This window comes from Acomys russatus, chromosome 22, assembly GCF_903995435.1.
Source record: "Acomys russatus chromosome 22, mAcoRus1.1, whole genome shotgun sequence".
In the NCBI taxonomy this organism is placed as follows: Eukaryota; Metazoa; Chordata; class Mammalia; order Rodentia; family Muridae; genus Acomys; species Acomys russatus.
In genome coordinates this window covers 10,340,531-10,359,632 of record NC_067158.1, presented here as the reverse complement: position 1 = coordinate 10,359,632, position 19,102 = coordinate 10,340,531, and the positions used below count along the sequence as shown (strand labels likewise).

Below are 19,102 nucleotides of genomic sequence, written 5' to 3'. Positions count from 1 at the left end.
GCTTTGGGGAAAGTTCTTTTAATTGCTTAAAATATGAGCTGTGAGCTCAAAAGGAAGGAGATGACTGTGGGAATAGTGAATGGCGCACCCTTGCCCCTGGGTCAGGCAAAGTCAGAAGTGGGTGCCTCCTGCCAGAGAGCTGAGCTGTGGAGCTTTTGTGTCTGAGACTCCCAAAAGGAAACCGCTATCAGGTTAGATGGCTGGGGTTTTCGCCAAGCGTGGCTCTGTCCAGGGTGCTGAAATATGCTGTCTGGTCTCTCCTTACCACTGCTGGGGAGCCACATGCTTCCCTGCCTTATAGGGAATAGGCTAACTTACAGGAATATGCTATCCTCTAATTTACAGGAATATGCTAAGCATCTACCATATAGTGTGAGTGGAAGCAGAGGGGATTTCGTCAATCTCCAGATCAAGCCACTCAGACCTCACAGGGAGGGTCTCAAGTACACACATTGCAGGACAGATGAGGTCAAGGGGGGTTGTTTCCCTAGTCTTGGGCCCCAATGATGCCAATCTCTTATATTCCTTCTTGCTTCTCTCTCTTTTGCAAACATTATATGCTCCAACCTGTCCTACTTTTAAATTGTGGTTACAGCAGATAAATCTTCTCTTGGCAATCTCTTTCTCTGCTCGCTGGTGTCACAGAGTAGAGGGAGCTAATGATCGACTTTAGGAATACAAGGAGAGTAGAGAGGAAACAGAGGGTGAGGGAGGTGTCTCTGAGAGGTTGGGGGGGTCCACCTAGACAGGGGTGAGCTCTTCCTCGTACTTCTGCATGCCCTCGTCTGGGAGAAGCACTTCAACCGTGAAGCTGACCTTCTTGGCATGGACGAAGCTATAGGTGTTGTCAAAGCGCAGGACATCTAGGGGACAAAATGGAAGATGAGTTCCTATTGGATGAGCCTGCCAGGCTGGTGCAACCTCCCATTGTCCCATTTTGCCTCCCTGTGTGAGATCTGTCACCCTGAGCAGGGCCTGTAAACAGACACTCCCTCCTCTTGGCAATCACCCAGGCCTGGCTTTAGTTGCATCAACAGACAGAAGAACAATAGGTGTTGATTACATTCTGTTGTCTTCACACCTGGATGTCACATGACAGAGACATAAATTGAGAGCCACAGAGGCGTTCCAGCCCTCTTGGACAAGCTGGGGCTGGGCAAAGCCTGATGTAATGGTTTTAATCCTCAGGCCATGGGGTGACCCAACCAACAGTCCTTCCTAGATTGAGCAGAGTTCTACACTTGTGTAGCTACATGGAGGCTGCTATGGAGCTGGGACAGCACGCCATTCAGCTTTGAGGCTGGGTGTAAGTGGCTTTACTTCTCACAGCCTCGTGGGGAAAGTGACACCTGCCCTATTGTCCATTGCCTGTGTCCTATGGCCCAAGCACCCTCAATCCCTCAAGGCCCATGTGTCTCTGACTGTTTGTACACACTAGGTGTTCATGAATATGTCTTGAGAATGAATGAAGGATCTAACCTGGGCTATGTGTCTGGGGTAAGTGTTAGAATACTGCTCCAGTCTGCCTAGCAACCTGTGATGTCATTGCCTACCTGCTACTGGACATCTACCTGCCTAGGAGTATATAAAAGGACAAGCCCACCTACTTTTCCCTCTAATACTCTTACCTTTCTCCTCTCTTGTTTCTCTCTTTCTCTGTGTGTCTCTCTCTCTCTGTCTTTCTGTGTCTGTCTGCCTGTCTGTCTGTCTCTGGGATGTCCCCTTCTTCCTCCCCCCCAATGTACATATAATAAATGTATCCATATCAGATCTATTGCCTGGCATCTTATTTTTTAATCATTACAGTAAGGGGCCCATGTTTATCCTTTAAAGCATGTGGAAGGTGGCTTCTGCCTTCAGAGCCAGTGGGCAGCTGGGATGGACTTACAGACGCCAGCCTCTGAGCAGGTGAGGCTCCCATCCTCAGGTACCATGTGGGCATTGTAGCGCTGGCTGGCTAGCACCTCGGTCATTTCTCCTGCTTTCTGCCTCTCCCCCATCTTGGTCTTGAGGAAGACTCCAAAGCCAATGTCTGCACCATCAGATGAGAACTGCCACCTGTGAGCAGACAGGCTGCTGATCAGTCTGATGGGTCCCTGAGGAGTCCGAGCCTAGCCATGGGAGGAGCGGTGGCCCATGCCTACCTGAGGACACAGCCTGGAAACAGGATCTCATATTCCACCTGGTGGGAGGAGCCACGGCTAATCTGCACCGTGTGCTCGTACTGAGTCTTCACCTGGTCCCGCACATACATGGACTTGGGGATCTCCCCACCGTAGTTGATCTACAATAGACTCTGCGGTCATTTCTCTTGCCAGAGACACTTTTTTTTTTTTAATCACCATTGGGAAGATTCCCACCACCCTTCCCCAAATACCCTCCTTGCTGTCTAGGTGGGCTAGCACTTCCTCTGGAAGCTTCTTGCAGCTTATTTCCAAAGCAAAACTCCCCCATTTCAACTTTCTCTGCACATCTCAGGAGCTCCCATAAGCCCTAATAAGCTGGACCTACCCAGCTCAGTACCTGTTCTCTGTACCCAGGAGTCTAGCTGGAGATGTTTCTGGAATGAATGAGTGGGTGGGGAAAAAAACCCCAGCTCTACTCTTCCAACTCCTTCCTGGCCCAGGCTCTGTGTACCTTGGTTAAACATTTGGGGTTCCCATCTGGGTCAGTCAGAGTCCCCCCAAAATGGGCCGGCAGTTCCTCAGGACTGATGAGTTTCAGCAAACCTTCCTTCCAGCTATCTGATGGTAGGAAGATTGAATGTGGTTATCACACATAGAGGGGACCAAACATCCCCCCACACCTGTCAGGGCACCCTGGACTTATGTCTTTAAGCCCCATGGGAGTTAGGTGGCCAGGAATAACTTCCAGGTCTCCTAGACCTCAGGCTACAGGAAATGGTTTTTCCTAGCATCCAGTTGCTATGGAAACATGTTTGTCCTTGGCTGATGGGTCTGGACCTTCTTGAAGGTTTCCTAATCATGAGTAGTAAAGCAGAGTTGCTTCAATGTCTCCAGGTGACTTTAAAAGGCCTGAGATTTCAAGACCTTTCTGAGGTTATTCAATCAGTAAGTTGGATCTTGTGGTGGAAGCAGCCCCATTTAGAGAGACATCTGCCTCTTTCAGCACCACAACCATTACTGTTAGCATATGTGAGTCTCTAGGGGCCCTGGGTCCTGGGGATTGCTGCGGTTCTAGCCTTGTGGCTAATTTTAATTGACCCTTATGGTAGTGGAATATTCCTTCCTCCCAGTGGGAAACGTCACAATGCCTGGAATGCTAAGGCCAAATCACTGAGCCTTGTGGGCATCAAGAGGAGCAGAAGGCACAGATTTGGCTCCATATTGCTCCAGGATTGGGTGCCTCCCCACAACCAGGTTACGTCGTCATCCATCTTGCTTTACTTCCTAGTGGTATTGGGTAGAGGTAGGAGCTGGGGGTGTTGGGAAGAAAGAGAAAGTGAGGAACATAAAACTTCCACCCCCATTTCTAGGTCCTCAGGTCAGGTTTTTTGGAGATGGGGTTTCTCTGTGTAACAGCCCTGGCTGTCCTGGACTCACTTTGTAGACCAGGCTGTCCTCAAACTCACAGAGATCCACCTGCCTCTGCCTCCCAAGTGCTGGGATTACAGGAGTGAGCCATCACACCTGGCTACAAACAATACCTTTAAAACAATTTATTCTAGCTGGGTGTGGTGGCGCACGCCTTTAATCCTAGCATTTGGGAGGCAGAGGCAGGTGGATTGCTGTGAGTTCGAGGCCAGCCTGGTCTACAAAGTGAGTCCAGGATGGCCAAGGCTACACAAAGAAACCCTGTCTCGAAAAACAAAAAAAAAAAAAAAAAAAAAAAATTATTTTAGCAGGGCGTGGTGGCATACACCTTTAATCCCAACACTCTGGAGGCAGAGGCAGGCAGATCTCTGTGAGTTTGAGGCCAGCCTGGTCTACAAAGCGAGTCCAGGACAGCCAAGACTACAGAGAGAAACCCTGTCTCGAAAAACCAGAAAAAGAAAAAAAATAAATAAAAAGATTTATTCTGTTTGTATGTCCTTCTAAAAATCTATGTGTGTTTTGTATATATTTGTTTTATTGTATTATTTTTAAAGTTCTGTTTATTTATTTGTTTTCTGTGTGGAGGATCACATATCACACACAGCATACATGTGGAGGCCAGAGGATAACCCAAGGCAACTTCTTCAGGGCCTAACTGCCTTGATTTTTTTTTTTCTTTTTTTTTGAGATGAGTCTCTCATTGACTTGGGATTACCAATTAGGTGAGGCTAATTCTGGCCAGTGATCAGCTCCTGGTGCTGGGATTAGCTGGGATTACTAAGTGTGTTCAACCACAATCAGATTGTTTTTTTGTTTTTTTTTTTTTTTAAGATTTATTTATCTATTACATATATAGTATTTTGCCTGCATGTACTCCTGCCCTCCTGAAGGGGGCACCAGATCTCATTATAGATGGTTGTGAGCCACCATATGGTTGCTGGGAATTGAACTCAGGACCTTTGGAAGAACATCCAGTGCTCTTAACCTCTGAGCCATCTCTCCAGCCCCCAGATTGTTCTTTTTTTTTTTTTTTTTTTAAACCAGGAGGCTGGTGCTTTCTTAGTCCCTGCTGCTTACAAGGCAAGCACTCGCTGACCTGATGGAGCATTCTCTGCTCATTGTACGGCTTTATGATCTACTTCCATTTCCCCTCCCTCACTGCTTGGCAACATTTCCTTCGCCTTTATCCAGTTGCAAATTGCTTAGTGTGTGTGTGTGTGTGTGTGTGTGTGTGTGTGTGTGTGTGTGTGGTGTGTGTGATGCACTCTTGTAATCAGCTAGAGGAAGGAAGATAAGGAGTTCAAGGCTCCCTTTAGCTCCTTAGTTTCAAGCTTGCAGGACCTACACCATACCCTGCCTCGAAGAACAAACTAAGCAACACAAAGTGACACCCACCTCCCCCATGCAGCACAGCTTCTGCTGCCCAGAGTTCCAGACTGGATGCATCACCCTGCGCCTGCCCAGACACATGCCTGAATCTTGGCCACGCCTCCTCAGCGAAAGTTGCCATTAGCAGCACTAGCATTGCAGGTGCAGAAAGAAAGCCAAGGTGCATGGAGCGGAAGTTGAGAAGTGATGGGGCTGAAACATGAGTGGGCGGGGAGGAGGTGTGGGGGCCCATCTCCTCACTCACTTCAAGGCGGGGAAGAAGGAGTCCCTGGCTGCAGGGATGTGCTGAGTGCTGGGAGTGGTGATGAGCTAAGGCTATTATTCTAAAGCTCAGGTGTGAGGCGTGGGGACAGGGCCACTGGAGTGACTTACTACTTCCCAACACGACGATTTTCCTCCGTGTGTCCTCACTCAGGAATGGCTTCATAAGGTTGTAGCCCACAGGGAACAATTTGGTGGCTGGAAAGACACAAGAAGATTAACAACAAAGGGAGAAATCAAGCCACCGAACCGCCTTTCCACAACGGTCACAGCCACTGATACAGAAGTCATGATGGGGGGCCCCGGAGAGATGGCTCAGCGATTAAGAGCACTGTCTGCTCTTCCAGAGGTCCTGAGTTCAATTCCCAGCAACTACATGGTGGCTCACAACCATCTATAATGTGATCTGATGGTCTCTTCTGGCCTGTGGGTATACATGCAGATAGAGTACTCATATACATAAAATAAATAAAGAAATAAATTTAAAAAAAAAGAAGTCATGATGGTCCCAGCCAACCCAGACCTAGTCACCCAAAAAGTAGCCAGTTAGCCAGCCACCAGCCACCCACCCATCCCACAAATGAGCCGGTCTCCAGCTTTCTCATCAGCCTTGATGTCAATAAAGTAAGCAGTCTGCCAACAGCCAATCAAGTGCCAACAAACTAGGCAGCCGGCTAAGAAATGATCTACCAACTTGCCGGATGGCCAAAATTAACAAGTCGGCCAAACAGAAAATCAATCAGTCCACAGACCAACCAACTAGACGGCGAAGCAACTGCTCTCCCCAGCTGCCAACCGTTCACACCAAGAGCTGATATCCAAATAACCAGCTGGCCACGCAAATTCAGCTGCAGAAGAAACCAACACACCAGGGCACCACCCAAATATCCAGTCACTGAAATGCTAGCCAGACGGTCAACCAAGCTAAAAGCCAGCCGACCAGTTAAGCCATCCCAGTCAACTCTCTAACCTATTACCAGTTACTCAGACAACCAGCGAGCCAATCAGCTGGACAACTAGCCAAGCAATGAGCTAACCATCAAACAAGCCATCTTACCTACCTACCTACCTGTGTACCTACCTACCAAGCAACAGCCACCCAAGTGGCTAGTGAGCACCCAAATTGGTGCCAGGCCAGGAATGTGCACCACAGAGGTAGGTTCAGAGCCATTCAGGGAACAGATAACTTGTCCAGAAAAACAGAATGAGCTGGACGTAGTGGTGCACACCTTTAGTCCCAGCACTTGGGAGGGATAGGCAGGTGGATCTCTGTGAGTTCAAGGCCAGCCTGGTCTACATAGTGAGTATTAGAATAGCCAGAACTGCATATGAAGACCCTGTCTCACCTAACAAACAACACCCACTAACAAACAACACCCACTAACAAACAACACACACACACACACACACACACACAAAGAAAAGAAAAGAAAAAAAAGAAAAAACAAACAGTGAATAGAGGTATAGACTCATTGGTACAATGCCTATAATACACTATACTCTAAAGGCTGAGGCAGTGCTACCAAGTGAGTTCAAGGCCAGCCTGGGCAGTTTAGGGCCACAGACAGCCCACGGAGGGAGCGATGAACGTGGGGGTGGGGGAAGGAAGAGGGTGGGGCCAGGGGCAGGGGGGGGGGAGGGAGAGTGGGGGAAGAGGCATTTCCAGGAGAGTGGTTAGGAGCTGCCTATCTTGGAGTGAAGCCAGCTGTTACCATTTCCTGGCCCCTCCTCTGTGCCAGACCCCAGGCGGTTTGCCTGGAGTCAGCAAGCAAGCAAGCGTCCTCACAACAGCGGGGCAGGAGGCATCAAGACCTTGAGACGCTGAGGGTGCAGGATAGATGTGGAGGCTCAGGTAGGGGTGCCACCTTCCTCTTACCTTTCACAATGAGCATGAACTTCAAGGTCTCTGGGTAATTCTCCTCAAGGAGGCCGAAGAACTGTGGAACCAAGAAAACCATTCACAGCGTCCACCTGCTCCCTTCTCTCCCTCTGCCATCTCCTCCCTGGAGGTTTTAGAGGGAAACTCCCTTGTTGCTACCACCTCCACTGACCTCTGAAGGGAATCTTCCCACCCGAGGCTGTTAGAGCCAGATGCTCACAATAAGCACATAATCGCCATGACGACAGATGAGGATCGTGGTGTGGCAGTGTGTTGGACTGTGGCGTGGTGCGTGTGCTTTACAGACTCACTCCATGGCCTCACTGTCCCCATTCTGAGGGGAGGGACCTAAAGCCTGGTGGGGACCAGGGCAGATGGGGGACGACTTGCCCAAGGCTCAGGGCAAGGGAGTGACAGGGCTGGAACTGCTTGAGGAAATAAGCCCTGTGCTTTCCTGAGATCTGTTCTGCGGACTTCCCAGGGTTCTTACTGAGGTTTCTTTTGGGGTTGGGGGATAGGAAGGGAACCTTTTATTAATTTGTGCTTTTGGTGGTATAAGGTCGAAGCAGGCCAAGCTGGTCACCCAAGTGTGGTGTGTATGTATGGTGTGTGGGGATATATGCTCTGTGTGTGTGTGTGGTGTGTGTTGTGTGTGTGTGTGTCCACCCCTGGGCCTCCTCACCTCCTGGTACACTTCCACCAGAGGTTTCCAGAAGTGCTTCAGTCCCAGGCCCTCGCAGTCAAATATCATCACAATGGTTTCAATCTTCCTCCCCAGCTGTGAGGATGAGCAAGGGGCAGTGGCAGGGTCAAGCATAGGCTTGGGAATTGGCACCCCAACTACATGACCCCCCCAGGACATCCCCAATGCTCTACCTTGTCCTCAGAGTAGCAAGTGGACAAGAACGAGCACATCGCCCCAGTCATCCACCCACCCATCTGTTCCCCGACAATACTGGACTTAACATTTTTGTTTTTAACTTTATGATGGTGTGAAACACACACATTCTCTCAAACTCTTAGACCAAATGTTGAATTTTGATTTCCCCACTGGGCTTGCGCTATCCAGGCTGGTACTGTCTTCCTGTATCCAACTGTAGCTAATGAAAATACTTGGCGTGTTTGAGGCCCGCTAGGCTACTCAATGGAGCTGAGTGGGCCAGGGGTGTCAAGTGTGTATTTGACTAATGGTATTTCTAACTTAGAATGTAACCCCATCCTAAGTTGGGGAGCACCCTCACTGTCATCATCTCTTTACTCTCTGCAGCCTCTCCTGTCTCTCGTCAGTCACCCACCCACTCAGTTGGAACCTCACCCGCTCCGTCTGCAGGTCACACTCATGCAGGATGCGCTCACAGTCCCTCATCTTAGTCTTCAACAGGTCCTGCTTGGTGACGGAGAAGAGCAGCCCCTTGGGGTCCAGTGGTCCGATGATGTCATACCACACAGGGCAGCCATCACGGTCATAGCCACACAGGCCTCCGGGCATGTACTTCTGGATCACCTGGGCATGGGAAGGTACAGGACACTCGGTGTCACACGTCCCCCTGGGAGTTTCCTGATCTGCTAACCTATCGGATCCAAGTCTATACCCTGCGGTGGAACAAAATGTGGCTTGCCCCTGTCTCAAGTGAGAAAATTGAGGGTCTGGCGAGGGAGGCCTGGTTCACAGCTGTGAATAGAAAAGTCAAAGACCAGCCCAGCCTGCCTTCGGGCTTCTGAGCTCACTGGTCCTGCCTACAATGTCTTTCGTGTCTGGTTTAGAGACGGAGAGTGTCAATTCTGAAAGTCTGCAGATCGAGTTTAAACAGAGGCACAGCTGTTCCCCTGCTGCATCCTTGAGCAAGCGATGCCTCCTCTCAGAGCTCCATCCCACTGCCTCTAGCACAAAACGGTTCAGACTCTTGCTCTCTAAATGCTGGCAAATGTGGCATTCTGTCCACATCTGTGACTATCATGTTGCTGTGACCCCAGTATTGGCACCATCTTTAGCAGTCCCTTGATAGGATTTGTTTTGTTTTGAGACAGGGTTTCCCTGTGTAGCCTTGGCTGGCTTGGACTCACTTTGTAGACCAGGCTGGCCTCGAACGCACAGAGATCTGCCTGCCTCTCCCTCCCAGAGTGCTTGGATTAAAGGCTTCGATACCACGGCCAGTTCCCTTGATAGGATTTTGTTTTCCCATCTAGACAGAATTCTTTCAGACTCTGGGGTGGGAGCATAGAGGGACTGACTAGCCATAGTGGCTCAGGTACAAGTTTGGGAGTGCAAATTCCTGTCCCACCATGGGACTGTAGGACTTTGGTCAAGTCGCTGGATTTTTGCTGGACAAAAGGGGTGAAACACCTGCCTTGCAGTGTTCGTCGGATGATCTGATGCTGGCACTTCTTAGCTACTTAGGCTTATGGAGACAGGGTTTCTCTGTGTAGCCCAGGCTCTCCTGGAACTCACTCTGTAGACCAGGCTGGCCTTGAACTCAGAGATTTGGGATTAAAGGTGTCTGCCCACCAAGCTGGAACTCTTGACTCAGAAATTATTCCAGCTCTTTCAGAAAAGGCCCTGTGGGGCGAAGGGCTTCTAAGAACATCTCTGCTGTCCTTCCCTCATGGTCTCCAGTGACCAGAGGTTGCTGAGTGATGTGTCCATCGAGACTGAGGCGTTTTGGGGGGTGGGGCTCACCTCTGGGGGCTGCCAATCAAGGATGTGGTCAATGTCCATGTTCTTACGGAACTCCATGTACTGAAAATGAAAGGGTGGTTAGGCCCCACGGGGCTCCGAGCACCCTGGGAAGGGCACAGAAGCAGGGGTGTGCAGCATTGCTTGTTCCCTCCCCCCCATTTGAATATTGGCTCCAAATCCCTGGGGTGATACTTTACCTTGCGGAGCATGGCTTCCGATTTCTGTAGATCAAAATTCCGAGCTGAGGGAAGATGGGGGGAAGGTGTGAATGTGGGGCACAGCAGCCTTTCCTTGCCTCTAACTAGTGAGAGGAACTGGGGGGGGCCTGGGGATTTGGGTGGGCAGACTCTGCTTCTTCCTCCCCTTTCCGAGACTTGAACATGTAAAACACGATGGTGTGTGTGGTCAGATCTTAAGAGCCACAGATTGCTACGAAGCTGTGGAGACCCAGGTCCTCTTGCTTGTCCCCTCATCTTCAACACCTCCTCCTTGTCTCTCACCTCGGAGCCAACGAAGAAGAAAATAATCATCAGGGTTGGGCAGGGCCGGCAGCACATCCTGGACATTTTCTCGGAACTGACAAGAGAGATTCCTGTTTAGTGTGCTTCTCACTCTGAGCCTTGACATCACAACTCATGCAAGAAAAAAGGATCAAGCGATAAATGGATGGATGGATATATAGGCAGGCAGGTGGGTAGAAGGAGAGACGGGTAGGTGAGCCGAAGGACAGAGAAATGGGTGATTGGAAGGGGAAACAGAGAAATGGTGGGTGGGTGAGTGGGCAGGCCTGTGGGTATTTCCTTAGTTCCCTTTGTTCACTCATCTTCCTATCTTTTACAGAAATGTGGTTCCGAAAGGAGGAAGGAAAGAAGGAAGGAAGGGGGTTGGAGCGATGGCTCAATGGTTAAAGGGCCCTGGTTGCTCTTCCAGAGGTTCTGAGTTCAATTCCCAGCAACCACATGGTGGCTCACAACCATCTATAATAGGATCTGGTGCCCCTTCTGGTGTGGAGGCAGAACACTGTATCTGTAATAAATAAATAAATATATATTTTTTTAAAAAAAAAAAGGGCGGAAGGAAGGAAGGACAGGGTCATGCTCAAGGGTCCTTATTCCTTTCAGCCGTGGGCACATCAGCCATGCTGTTCTGTCTCTTATCTGGCTTTCATACAGATGACTTTCTTTCCAAAGTCTCAGGGAAGAAGAATCCAGCAGAGAGCAGAGGCTGCATCCTCTAGCTCCCACCCGAGGGGCCAGGGAAGGAGGAAGTAGTGGGGGCAACTGCAAGGTAAAGCTTTTAGGGTGAGCTGGGCAGTGGTGGCACACGCCTTTAATCCCAGCACTCGGGAGGCAGAGGCAGGCAGATCATTGTGAGTTCGAGGCCAGCCAACTACAAAGTGAATCCAGGACAGCCAAGGCTACACAGAGAAACCCTGTCTCGAAAAACCAAAAAAAAAAAAAAAAAAAAAGTTTTCTGGGTGAGTTCGAGCCTACTTCTGTACACGTCACACACATGACTGCCAAAGTGGAGCTTTCCCCTTAACATTCATTCTGGTCAGGCCATCTGTCTCTAGGCTGGATAGGATGTGACCCCTTTGGAGGTGACAGCGAAGAGACACTGTCACGGACATACAGATTCAACAGGTGGACACAGAGTCCTGGCCATCCTTTCCACCCCACCCCCTCAGCCATTTCCCCCTGAGGTCCCACAGGAGGGGGATCTCTCACCTTGGCCAGGGTCTCTGCCTGCTTGGGGCTCAGGTCTCCAACTCGACCACTCATGGTGCCGACTGAGACTGAGGAGCAGTGGCAGCTGGAGGCAGAGGCCCAGCCTCATCTGTCTGCCCAGAAGCAGCTGGAGCCTTTTGCCCCCACTCCTGGGTGTGGCTCAGGCGCCTCCTCCGGACCAACTCTTTAGATTGCACATTACATAACCGGGATTATGTGAGGTCCCGTGTTTGGCTCTGGGACAGGTCTGGAAGAAATGGCAGGCCCAGAAGCTATGCCAAGAGGCCCTATGTTAGAAGAGGCCGTTGTAAAAGAGGGAAACTAGCCTTTCTCCGTGAGCTTCTCTTAGTGTTCTCTGGCTTCCAGGGACCGCTGCCCTGAAGAAGGAGAGTCCCATGGAGCATGAGCCCTATTCCTCAGGGGTACAGCTTTCCCTAAGCACCAGTCTCCTCATGTTCCTAATGAAGAGTCTCCCCAAAGCCTCCACTGACCTCTGCCGGATGGGAGTCTGAGGCCTGGCCTGCTGACCAGCCCCTCACGTACCAAACACTCAGAGTCAAGAGGCAGGCAGGCAGGCTGTGCAACAGGATGCAGTTTGGGGGTTTGCCTAGTGTGTCTAAAGCCCTGGGTTCAATTCCCAGTACTGCAAAAATGAGGACGGAGGCTGTTCCCCTCCACCCCCCCCCCCCCCCCCCCCCGGCCAGGCTGGCTGGGACAGAAGATGGGACTCAAATGTCCTTGGTGAAGGTTGGTCTTTTTCTCAGGGGAGGTGCTATTTTTCCCGATGTCTTTCAAATTCCATCGCAAGAAACTGGTCCATGACTTGAACATTGGGAAAGGTCAGGCACCTTCTTCCATGGATGTCTACCCAGAAGCCCTTGTGTGGGGCCTCTGGTTATGCACAGCTCCCATTAGCTCTGAGGGTTTCGGGTGGGGCAGGAGCATGCTCTTGGGGTCAAGGATGTCTTCTCGGGGGGGGGGGGGGGTTCATATATGGCCAGCAAGAGGCGTCCACTGGCGTGTGAGGAAGCCAGCGGGTCACCCACAGCAGATACCTGGGGAAGCCCAGGTCGCTATGTCTTTTTCTTTCTGTCCCATTCCGACATTCAGCCACCAGACAAGCCTGAGGCCCAGGCCTGCGCTGGATTTCCTTGTAAAACTGTTCAGCCTGGCGCTCCCTGGACCCGCCCATTTCTAACAGAGGGCTGCTGGCTCTGCCTCCTTACATGGATGCGAAGACTAATTGGGTAGGGTTGTACACTGCTAAGGGATATCTCTCTTCCCATTCGCAGAAGCACTGGTAAGGGAAAAGCCATACTGCCAAGGACTGTCTCTACCCGGCATGTGCTTATGACCTCAGCACTCAGGAGGCTGAGGCAGCAGGGTTGTAAGTTCAAGGACAGACTAGTCTGCATAGCAAGACCCAAGCAAACAAGTAAGCAAGCAAAGCTGCCTCAAATGAATCAACAGAAACTAGCCTGGGCTAGCCTTAGTCGACATAGTTAGGCTAGCCCAAGCCACTCAGCCCAAGACTGTCCCAGGCCCACTATCCCTGATCTAGAAGGTCCTGTATGGCCAGTTTTGGGGCAATCCTGAGCCTCTTTCCTGAGCTATCTCTGGAGCTTCAAGTTCTTTAAGGAGGTGAATTTGGGACATTCCAGGTGCTGCCTGCTGGCATCTTGCCTGACTTGTGCCCCTGATATGGGCACCACAGGACCACAGGAGAACATGCCACCTTAGGCCATTTTCCCTCTGCCTGGCCACCTGGTGTGTCACTCGGGAGCTGTTAGGTAACTCTCCACACCCAGCCCCACCCCACTTCACATTCCAACCACCCACTTCCCCCAGGCTGGTGGCCCTGCGGAGATTGGGTTCCACAGCTGCTCTCTCATTAGCTCCTAATCTGACCAGTTTCTCACCAGTCTCTGTTATCTCCCTAATCCCTCTAAGGGAGGTTCCCTGGGACCCCAGAGGCTGGGTAGGAAGGTGTGACGAGAGGTGAGTGTCCTCCTGGGAGCTGTGAATCATCCTAGCAGCTCTGAGCCTTTCTCTGGACTGGACCACAAATCTGCCGAGCAGTTTACTGTGCAGGAGCCATCACTGTCCATAGGCCCGCCAACAGAACCTCCTTGTGACAGCCGATGTGGTCTACACCTGCCTGTTCCAGTTGACACAGTTAGTCGACATTACTCCTGGGTGCGAGAACAGAACAACTGGTCTGGGTCTTTGCTGTTGTTTTGAGACTATTTGCCAGTGTAACCCAGGCTGGCCTCAAACTCAAGATCCTAATTTACCTCCCAAGTACTAGGATCACAGGGGCACCCTGACACACCCAGCTTATAAAACCGTAGCCCAGGCTGGTGCTGAGTGCTTGCAGATATCCAGTGTAGTCTGCCAGCATGGCCGGCAGAACTGGAGTTTTAACTGAGTCCTCTCCCCACTCTTTTTTTCTTTCTCTCTAGTAATGGAGAGTGGGCCTTACACGAGGCTATGAGGGTCTCTTATGAATCACACTACCCCGGAGACAGATTTCTCTGTTTTAGCCCTGGCTGTCCTGGACTCACTTTGTAGACCAGGCTAGCCTAAAACTTACAGAGATAGGCCTGCCTCTGCCTCCCGAGTGCTGGGATTAAAGGTGTGCGCCACCACCACCCGGCTTCCCAGCCTTCTTTACTTTTTATTTTTAAGACAGGGTTTCACTAATTTCCTTTGATGGCCCTGTATCCATTGGGGAGCCCAGGGCAAGCCTTACACTTGTGAGTTTCCCGCTTAGCTTCCCAAGTAGCTGAGAGGCCACACCACTAGGCCTGACATTTCATTTAAGGCACTTTAATCCCCCCCCCCAATGTGGCTTATAGCAAAAACTATCACATTTAGCCAAGTCATGTTGCATGCCAAGTAGAATTCTGATCACATTATCTCTACTAGAGTTAAACGGATGTGTGTACGGATGTGTGTGTGCCCGCACGCACGTGGGCCATTGTTTAGCATATTCTACAGATGAGCAACTCAAGGCATGACATAAAGCATTTAAATAACTCATCCAGGGCCAAGCCCATGCTACCACCTACTTGACTGTCCCACAGCCTTTGCTCCAGGAGCATCTCACTGGTAAGGAAGAGGACACAGCACAGAGGTCACCCAGTGTGAAGTGGCATATGGCTGCTCATCTCTTGCTGGCCAGGAAGTTGAGAGAGGGAGGGGATGACAGGGACAGGAAGTACCCTTCAAAGGCACCCCGCCCCCCCCCCCCCAAACACACCTTCTCTGATCAGGCCACATCCAGTAGGAAAGCAGGACATTAAGCCAGGAATTATCCAACCGTCTGTCAATAGCACATCAGCTGGGGCCGAGGCCTTCCATACATTGGTGGACATTGTGGACCGGGGCTTCATGTCTGGATATGATATCATATTTAGATATTGTATCTAAAGACAGTGAGCTGGTGAGGGGAACTGGCAGGGATTCTGCAGAGAGCACTTGGCTTCCAGTTCGCTGATCACCTCATCTGGGCTGAGAACCTCACATCCTCATGGAGGCGGCTCCGTGTAGCCCCTTTCCCAGCCACAGCAATGGTATTCAGAGGTCTAGGAACCTTCAGAAGCTGTGCAGCTACAACTGGAGGCCAGCCTGAGGGCTTCTGGTCCAGAGAGAGGGACTGGAACAAGCCCCTCCCCTTCCCCTGCACCCCTTATCCCCACCCCCACCTCCCATCTCCCATCCCACCGTAGGACTTAACACTGGGCCTGGAACACAGCAAGAACTCAGTAAACAGCTGCAAGTACCATCACAGGTTAGGACCTTGGGTCTGCCCCTACCTACACACACACACACACACACACACACACACACACACACACACACACACACACAGAGGGCTGCGGGATGTGTGGAGCCAACAGAGTTTAACGTTTTCTTCCTTTCAAACAAAGGGCCTGGGGAACTTTCCTCCCCAGGTAAACACCCCCAGGCTATGTTGAGTTGTTCAACTCTTTTGTCAAGGATTCAGGGGACCAAGGCAACAGCGACAAAACACATAAGCAAACACAGGCAGTGGAGTTGACATAGCTGCCCTCGCCTCACCCAAGAACCCTCCTTTGTTTCTAGGCAATGTGGAAGCACGGCTTACCATGGACTCCTGCGTCCACACATTCCTGCCCGCCTTCCCTAAGTAGATCGTGGTAGGATCAGCCCTGTGAGTCTGCAAGGAATGCCGAGGCCTTGTGGTGGGCAAACATCACTGGGAAGGAGCAAGCAGCAGAGAGAAGGAGGCTAAAGGGGGCAGGAGAAAGGAAGTAGGTTGCCCCCGCACCCAGCGCTGCTGCCATGCCTTCTGGCAGTTCACGGGCCAGCCTTTACCTGGGGATGATTTATTTGTCTGTCTATAATTTTTCTCACACTAGGGATCAAACCCAGGGCCTAGAGCATGCTGGAGGAGCATTCCACTACTTAGCTTCAAATACGTTGTTAAGGAAAATGGAAGAAAATTTAAATGTAATTTGACCTCCTCCTACACAAACACACATACAATGGAAATGCTTCGTTCTTCATATGCAGCTCAGCGGTTTTTAGAACACCTACAGGGTCCTGTGCAAACATCTAACTGTAACAAAGGTTCAGAGGCAAATTATCACTGGGGAAGGGGATTGGGGGGGGGCGCTTTGATGCCCAGGGAGTAACTAAATGGGTGAACATGGGGTATCTCTACCCCCTATTTTGCAGCTGTCCTCTTTGCTGCCTTAACTGTTGCAACAGATTCTGCCTCATCTCTCTCCGTAGGGTTTAAAGTGTTTAAAGTTTCTATCTAGGGTCTGGAGAGAACGTAAGCTTTCAGGGAACTAAGTTTGGTTGCCAGCATCCGTTCTGGGCAGCTCACATGAGGCCATAACTCCAGCTCCAGGGAGATGTGGGCCCTTTGGTTTCTCAGGACACCTGCACTCATATGCACATACCCCACACAAGTATACATGAGTGAGCACACACACTCACATAACAGCATAAGTCTCTTTTTTTTTTTTTTTTTTTTTTGAGACAGGGTTTCTCTGTGTAGGCCTGGCTGTCCTGGACTCACTTTGTAGAGCAGGCTGGCCTCGAACTCACAGAGAATCCGCCTGCCTCTGCTGGGATTAAAGGTGTGTGCCACCATGCCTGGCAACAACATAAGTCTCAGAGTGTCTGTCTGAAAACTGGCAACACAAAAGTTGATTTGCCTTAAGTAAGGACGTTTCCATCACCCACGGTGCAATTAGCCAGTGTCAAAAACCGAAGCTGCCTCACCAAGGAAGACTAATCAAACCGAGGGAACCTGCCTGGCCCTTCAAGCAATGAGAGTTTTTCTAAAGCTGGGAGAACCTTGAAGAAATTGAACAGAGACAATGATCACGCAGACCACAGTTTAACCAAGAGCGTCTAACAACATACTTCATTTTTTCTCAGACAGGGTCTCACGTGGCCCAGGCTGTCCAAAACAGGCTATGTCGCCCAAGATGAGCCTGAACTCCCAACCCTCCTTCCCAGACCTCGCAAGTGCAGGACTTCCGGGTTTGTGCCTCGCCCAGATGATACACACACCTCGTTCCCCACCTCAGGCTATTGCCTTGTGCAGCCTCAGACTCTTCTCAGCTCTTAAAAGATGGGGTGGTGGTCACACTGGATAACAAACTCCTTTCCTGACAAACCAGTACTGGTGTGCGTGCGTGCGTGCGTGCGTGAGTGCATGTGTGTGTGTGTAGGTGCACTTGCTTGGTGTATTGGGGTGCACCGGGTGAAGGTCTGACTCCCTAGACTCAATTGTTAATTCTGTACCATCAGAGAGCTACGGCCCATCACTGGTCTCATATCTTGTAAATCTTTGTTCCTTCCTCACCTCCCCAAGGCAATGTAGAATTACGTCTGATTGGCTTTAATAAAGAACTGACAGCCAATAGCTGGGCAGGAAGTAGAAGGCGGAGTCTGGGGGAAAAAAATCAGAGGCAGGAGATTCACCAGCCAGTATACTTGAACGGATGGACACAAGATCAGACTGGAATAGAGACTTCCTAGCAAAAAGCCTAAAGTTTAAAATATTAGGGGCTGGAGAGATGGCTCAGTGGTTAAGAGCACTGACTGCTCTTCCAGAGGTCCTGAGTTCAATTCCCAGCAACCACATGGTTACACTGCTGTGCACTGTATACATAATAAACAAATCTTTAAAAAATATATTAGTAAGCCTCTGTCGTGATTTATGTCACTAGCGTGCCCAACAGTTTGGTTATATTGGTGAGTGCACGTGCGGAAGCAGGAGACTCCACCTTATTCATTGGGACAGAGTCACTCACTGGAAGTGGAGCTTACTGTTTCAGCAAGTCAGCTCCCAGCATCCTCCTCTGCACCCTCAGTGCTAGGAGGACAGGTGAGGGTCACCCTGCCAGGCTTCTTATATGGCTAGTAATCCAAATTCACACGTGGGCATAGCCAGTCCTATATCTATGGAGCCATCTTCCCAGCCCCCACATTTGATTTTGGGGGCAAATATTCAAATATGGTCTGTTGGGAACCCCTGGTCTAGGACTCCAGTAACAACATATAAATCACATCATCTCTCTCTGTTGTGTAAAAAGTGCTCTCCATCATCTCTGATTGGTTAAGAAAGAATCTGATCAGCGAATAGTTGAGCAGGAGAGTTAAGGCTGGACTTCTGGTCTTAGTTAGCGGGTCCCAGTAGGAGGAAAGGGAAGGAAAACATCGAGAAGCCAGGCGTGGTGGCGCACGCCTTTAATCCCAGCACTCGGGAGGCAGAGGCAGGTGGATCGCTGTGAGTTTGAGGCCAGCCTGGTCTACAAAGCAAGTTCAGGACAGCCAAGGCTACATGGAGACACCCTGTCTATGAGCAGTCACCATGAGGTCAAAAGATGGAGCAGCCAGGTGACACTAGAGGACAGGTAACGGGGCACATGGCTGAGAAATGTGCCAGACAGATGGGTTAGAATAAATAAGTGTCTGCCCAGCTTAGTGCTCTAAAACTTAGTAATACATGCACGATGTCTCCATGTCATTATTTGAATGGGTAGTGTAACATTATGAGCTCCCACTAGCCTGCTTCTATGTTGCAGTGCAACCTCTGATGTCATCACCTGCCGCAGTCAGGTGCGCACCAGATATAAAGGACTGATTGTCACTGCGAGCTCTCTCTCTCTCTCTCTCTCATTCTCTCTCCCCTCCAACCAGGTTCGCTCCCCCTCTCGGTGTCTAGGGTGCCCCCTCCCCCTCACAGAGGGCCTCGTAAGACATGTCTGCACATACAGGGGCACTCGAGGAGCCAAGGAAGGACTTACACAGAGAACTGAGACCTGGCTGTCATTTCAGGAAGATTTATGGCTTCTGGAGTCAGGATGGGAGGTTAACTACGGCTTTAAATCATCTAAGCTGGAGGTGACTGGGCAAGGGCTACAGGAGGAACGAGCTAAGGATCTGACGTGGGATCAGACCACCTCTTTTTGCCACTCTGGGCAGCCTCAAATCCCTGGGGCTGGAGAGCTTGTCCTCCCGGACCTCAACCTGTGGGTAAAGTTGTCCCTAAAGAGGCTAATGGATTCTGTTGGGTCCCTGTGAGCTGAGGTACGCCTGGCCCATCACT

General features: G+C 50.6%; 1 protein-coding gene across 1 annotated transcript; it reads right to left on the bottom strand.

The window, feature by feature from the left end:
- On the bottom strand, window positions 1-11,654 carry LOC127205889 (SEC14-like protein 3). The gene is made up of 12 exons (XM_051165192.1): window positions 11,488-11,654; window positions 10,261-10,336; window positions 9,958-10,001; window positions 9,761-9,820; window positions 8,399-8,587; window positions 7,766-7,861; window positions 7,081-7,141; window positions 5,316-5,402; window positions 2,638-2,744; window positions 2,145-2,284; window positions 1,889-2,058; window positions 1-863 (listed from the first exon to the last, which is right to left on the bottom strand). The coding sequence occupies exons 1-12, from the start codon at window positions 11,539-11,541 to the stop codon at window positions 742-744; spliced, it is 1,206 nt and encodes a 401-aa protein (XP_051021149.1). The 5' UTR covers window positions 11,542-11,654; the 3' UTR covers window positions 1-741.
- Window positions 11,655-19,102: the final 7,448 nt, after the last annotated feature.

Excerpts from the sequence above, each read along its gene's own strand:
- LOC127205889 (XM_051165192.1), bottom strand. The coding sequence starts at position 11,541 with ATGAGTGGTCGAGTTGGAGACCTGAGCCCCAAGCAGGCAGAGACCCTG. Across the intron at positions 7,862-8,398 it reads GTGACCTGCAGACGGAGCGG|CTGGGGAGGAAGATTGAAAC; the intron begins GTGAGGTTCCAA and ends TCATCCTCACAG. Across the intron at positions 2,285-2,637 it reads ACCCCAAATGTTTAACCAAG|ATCAACTACGGTGGGGAGAT; the intron begins GTACACAGAGCC and ends AGTCTATTGTAG.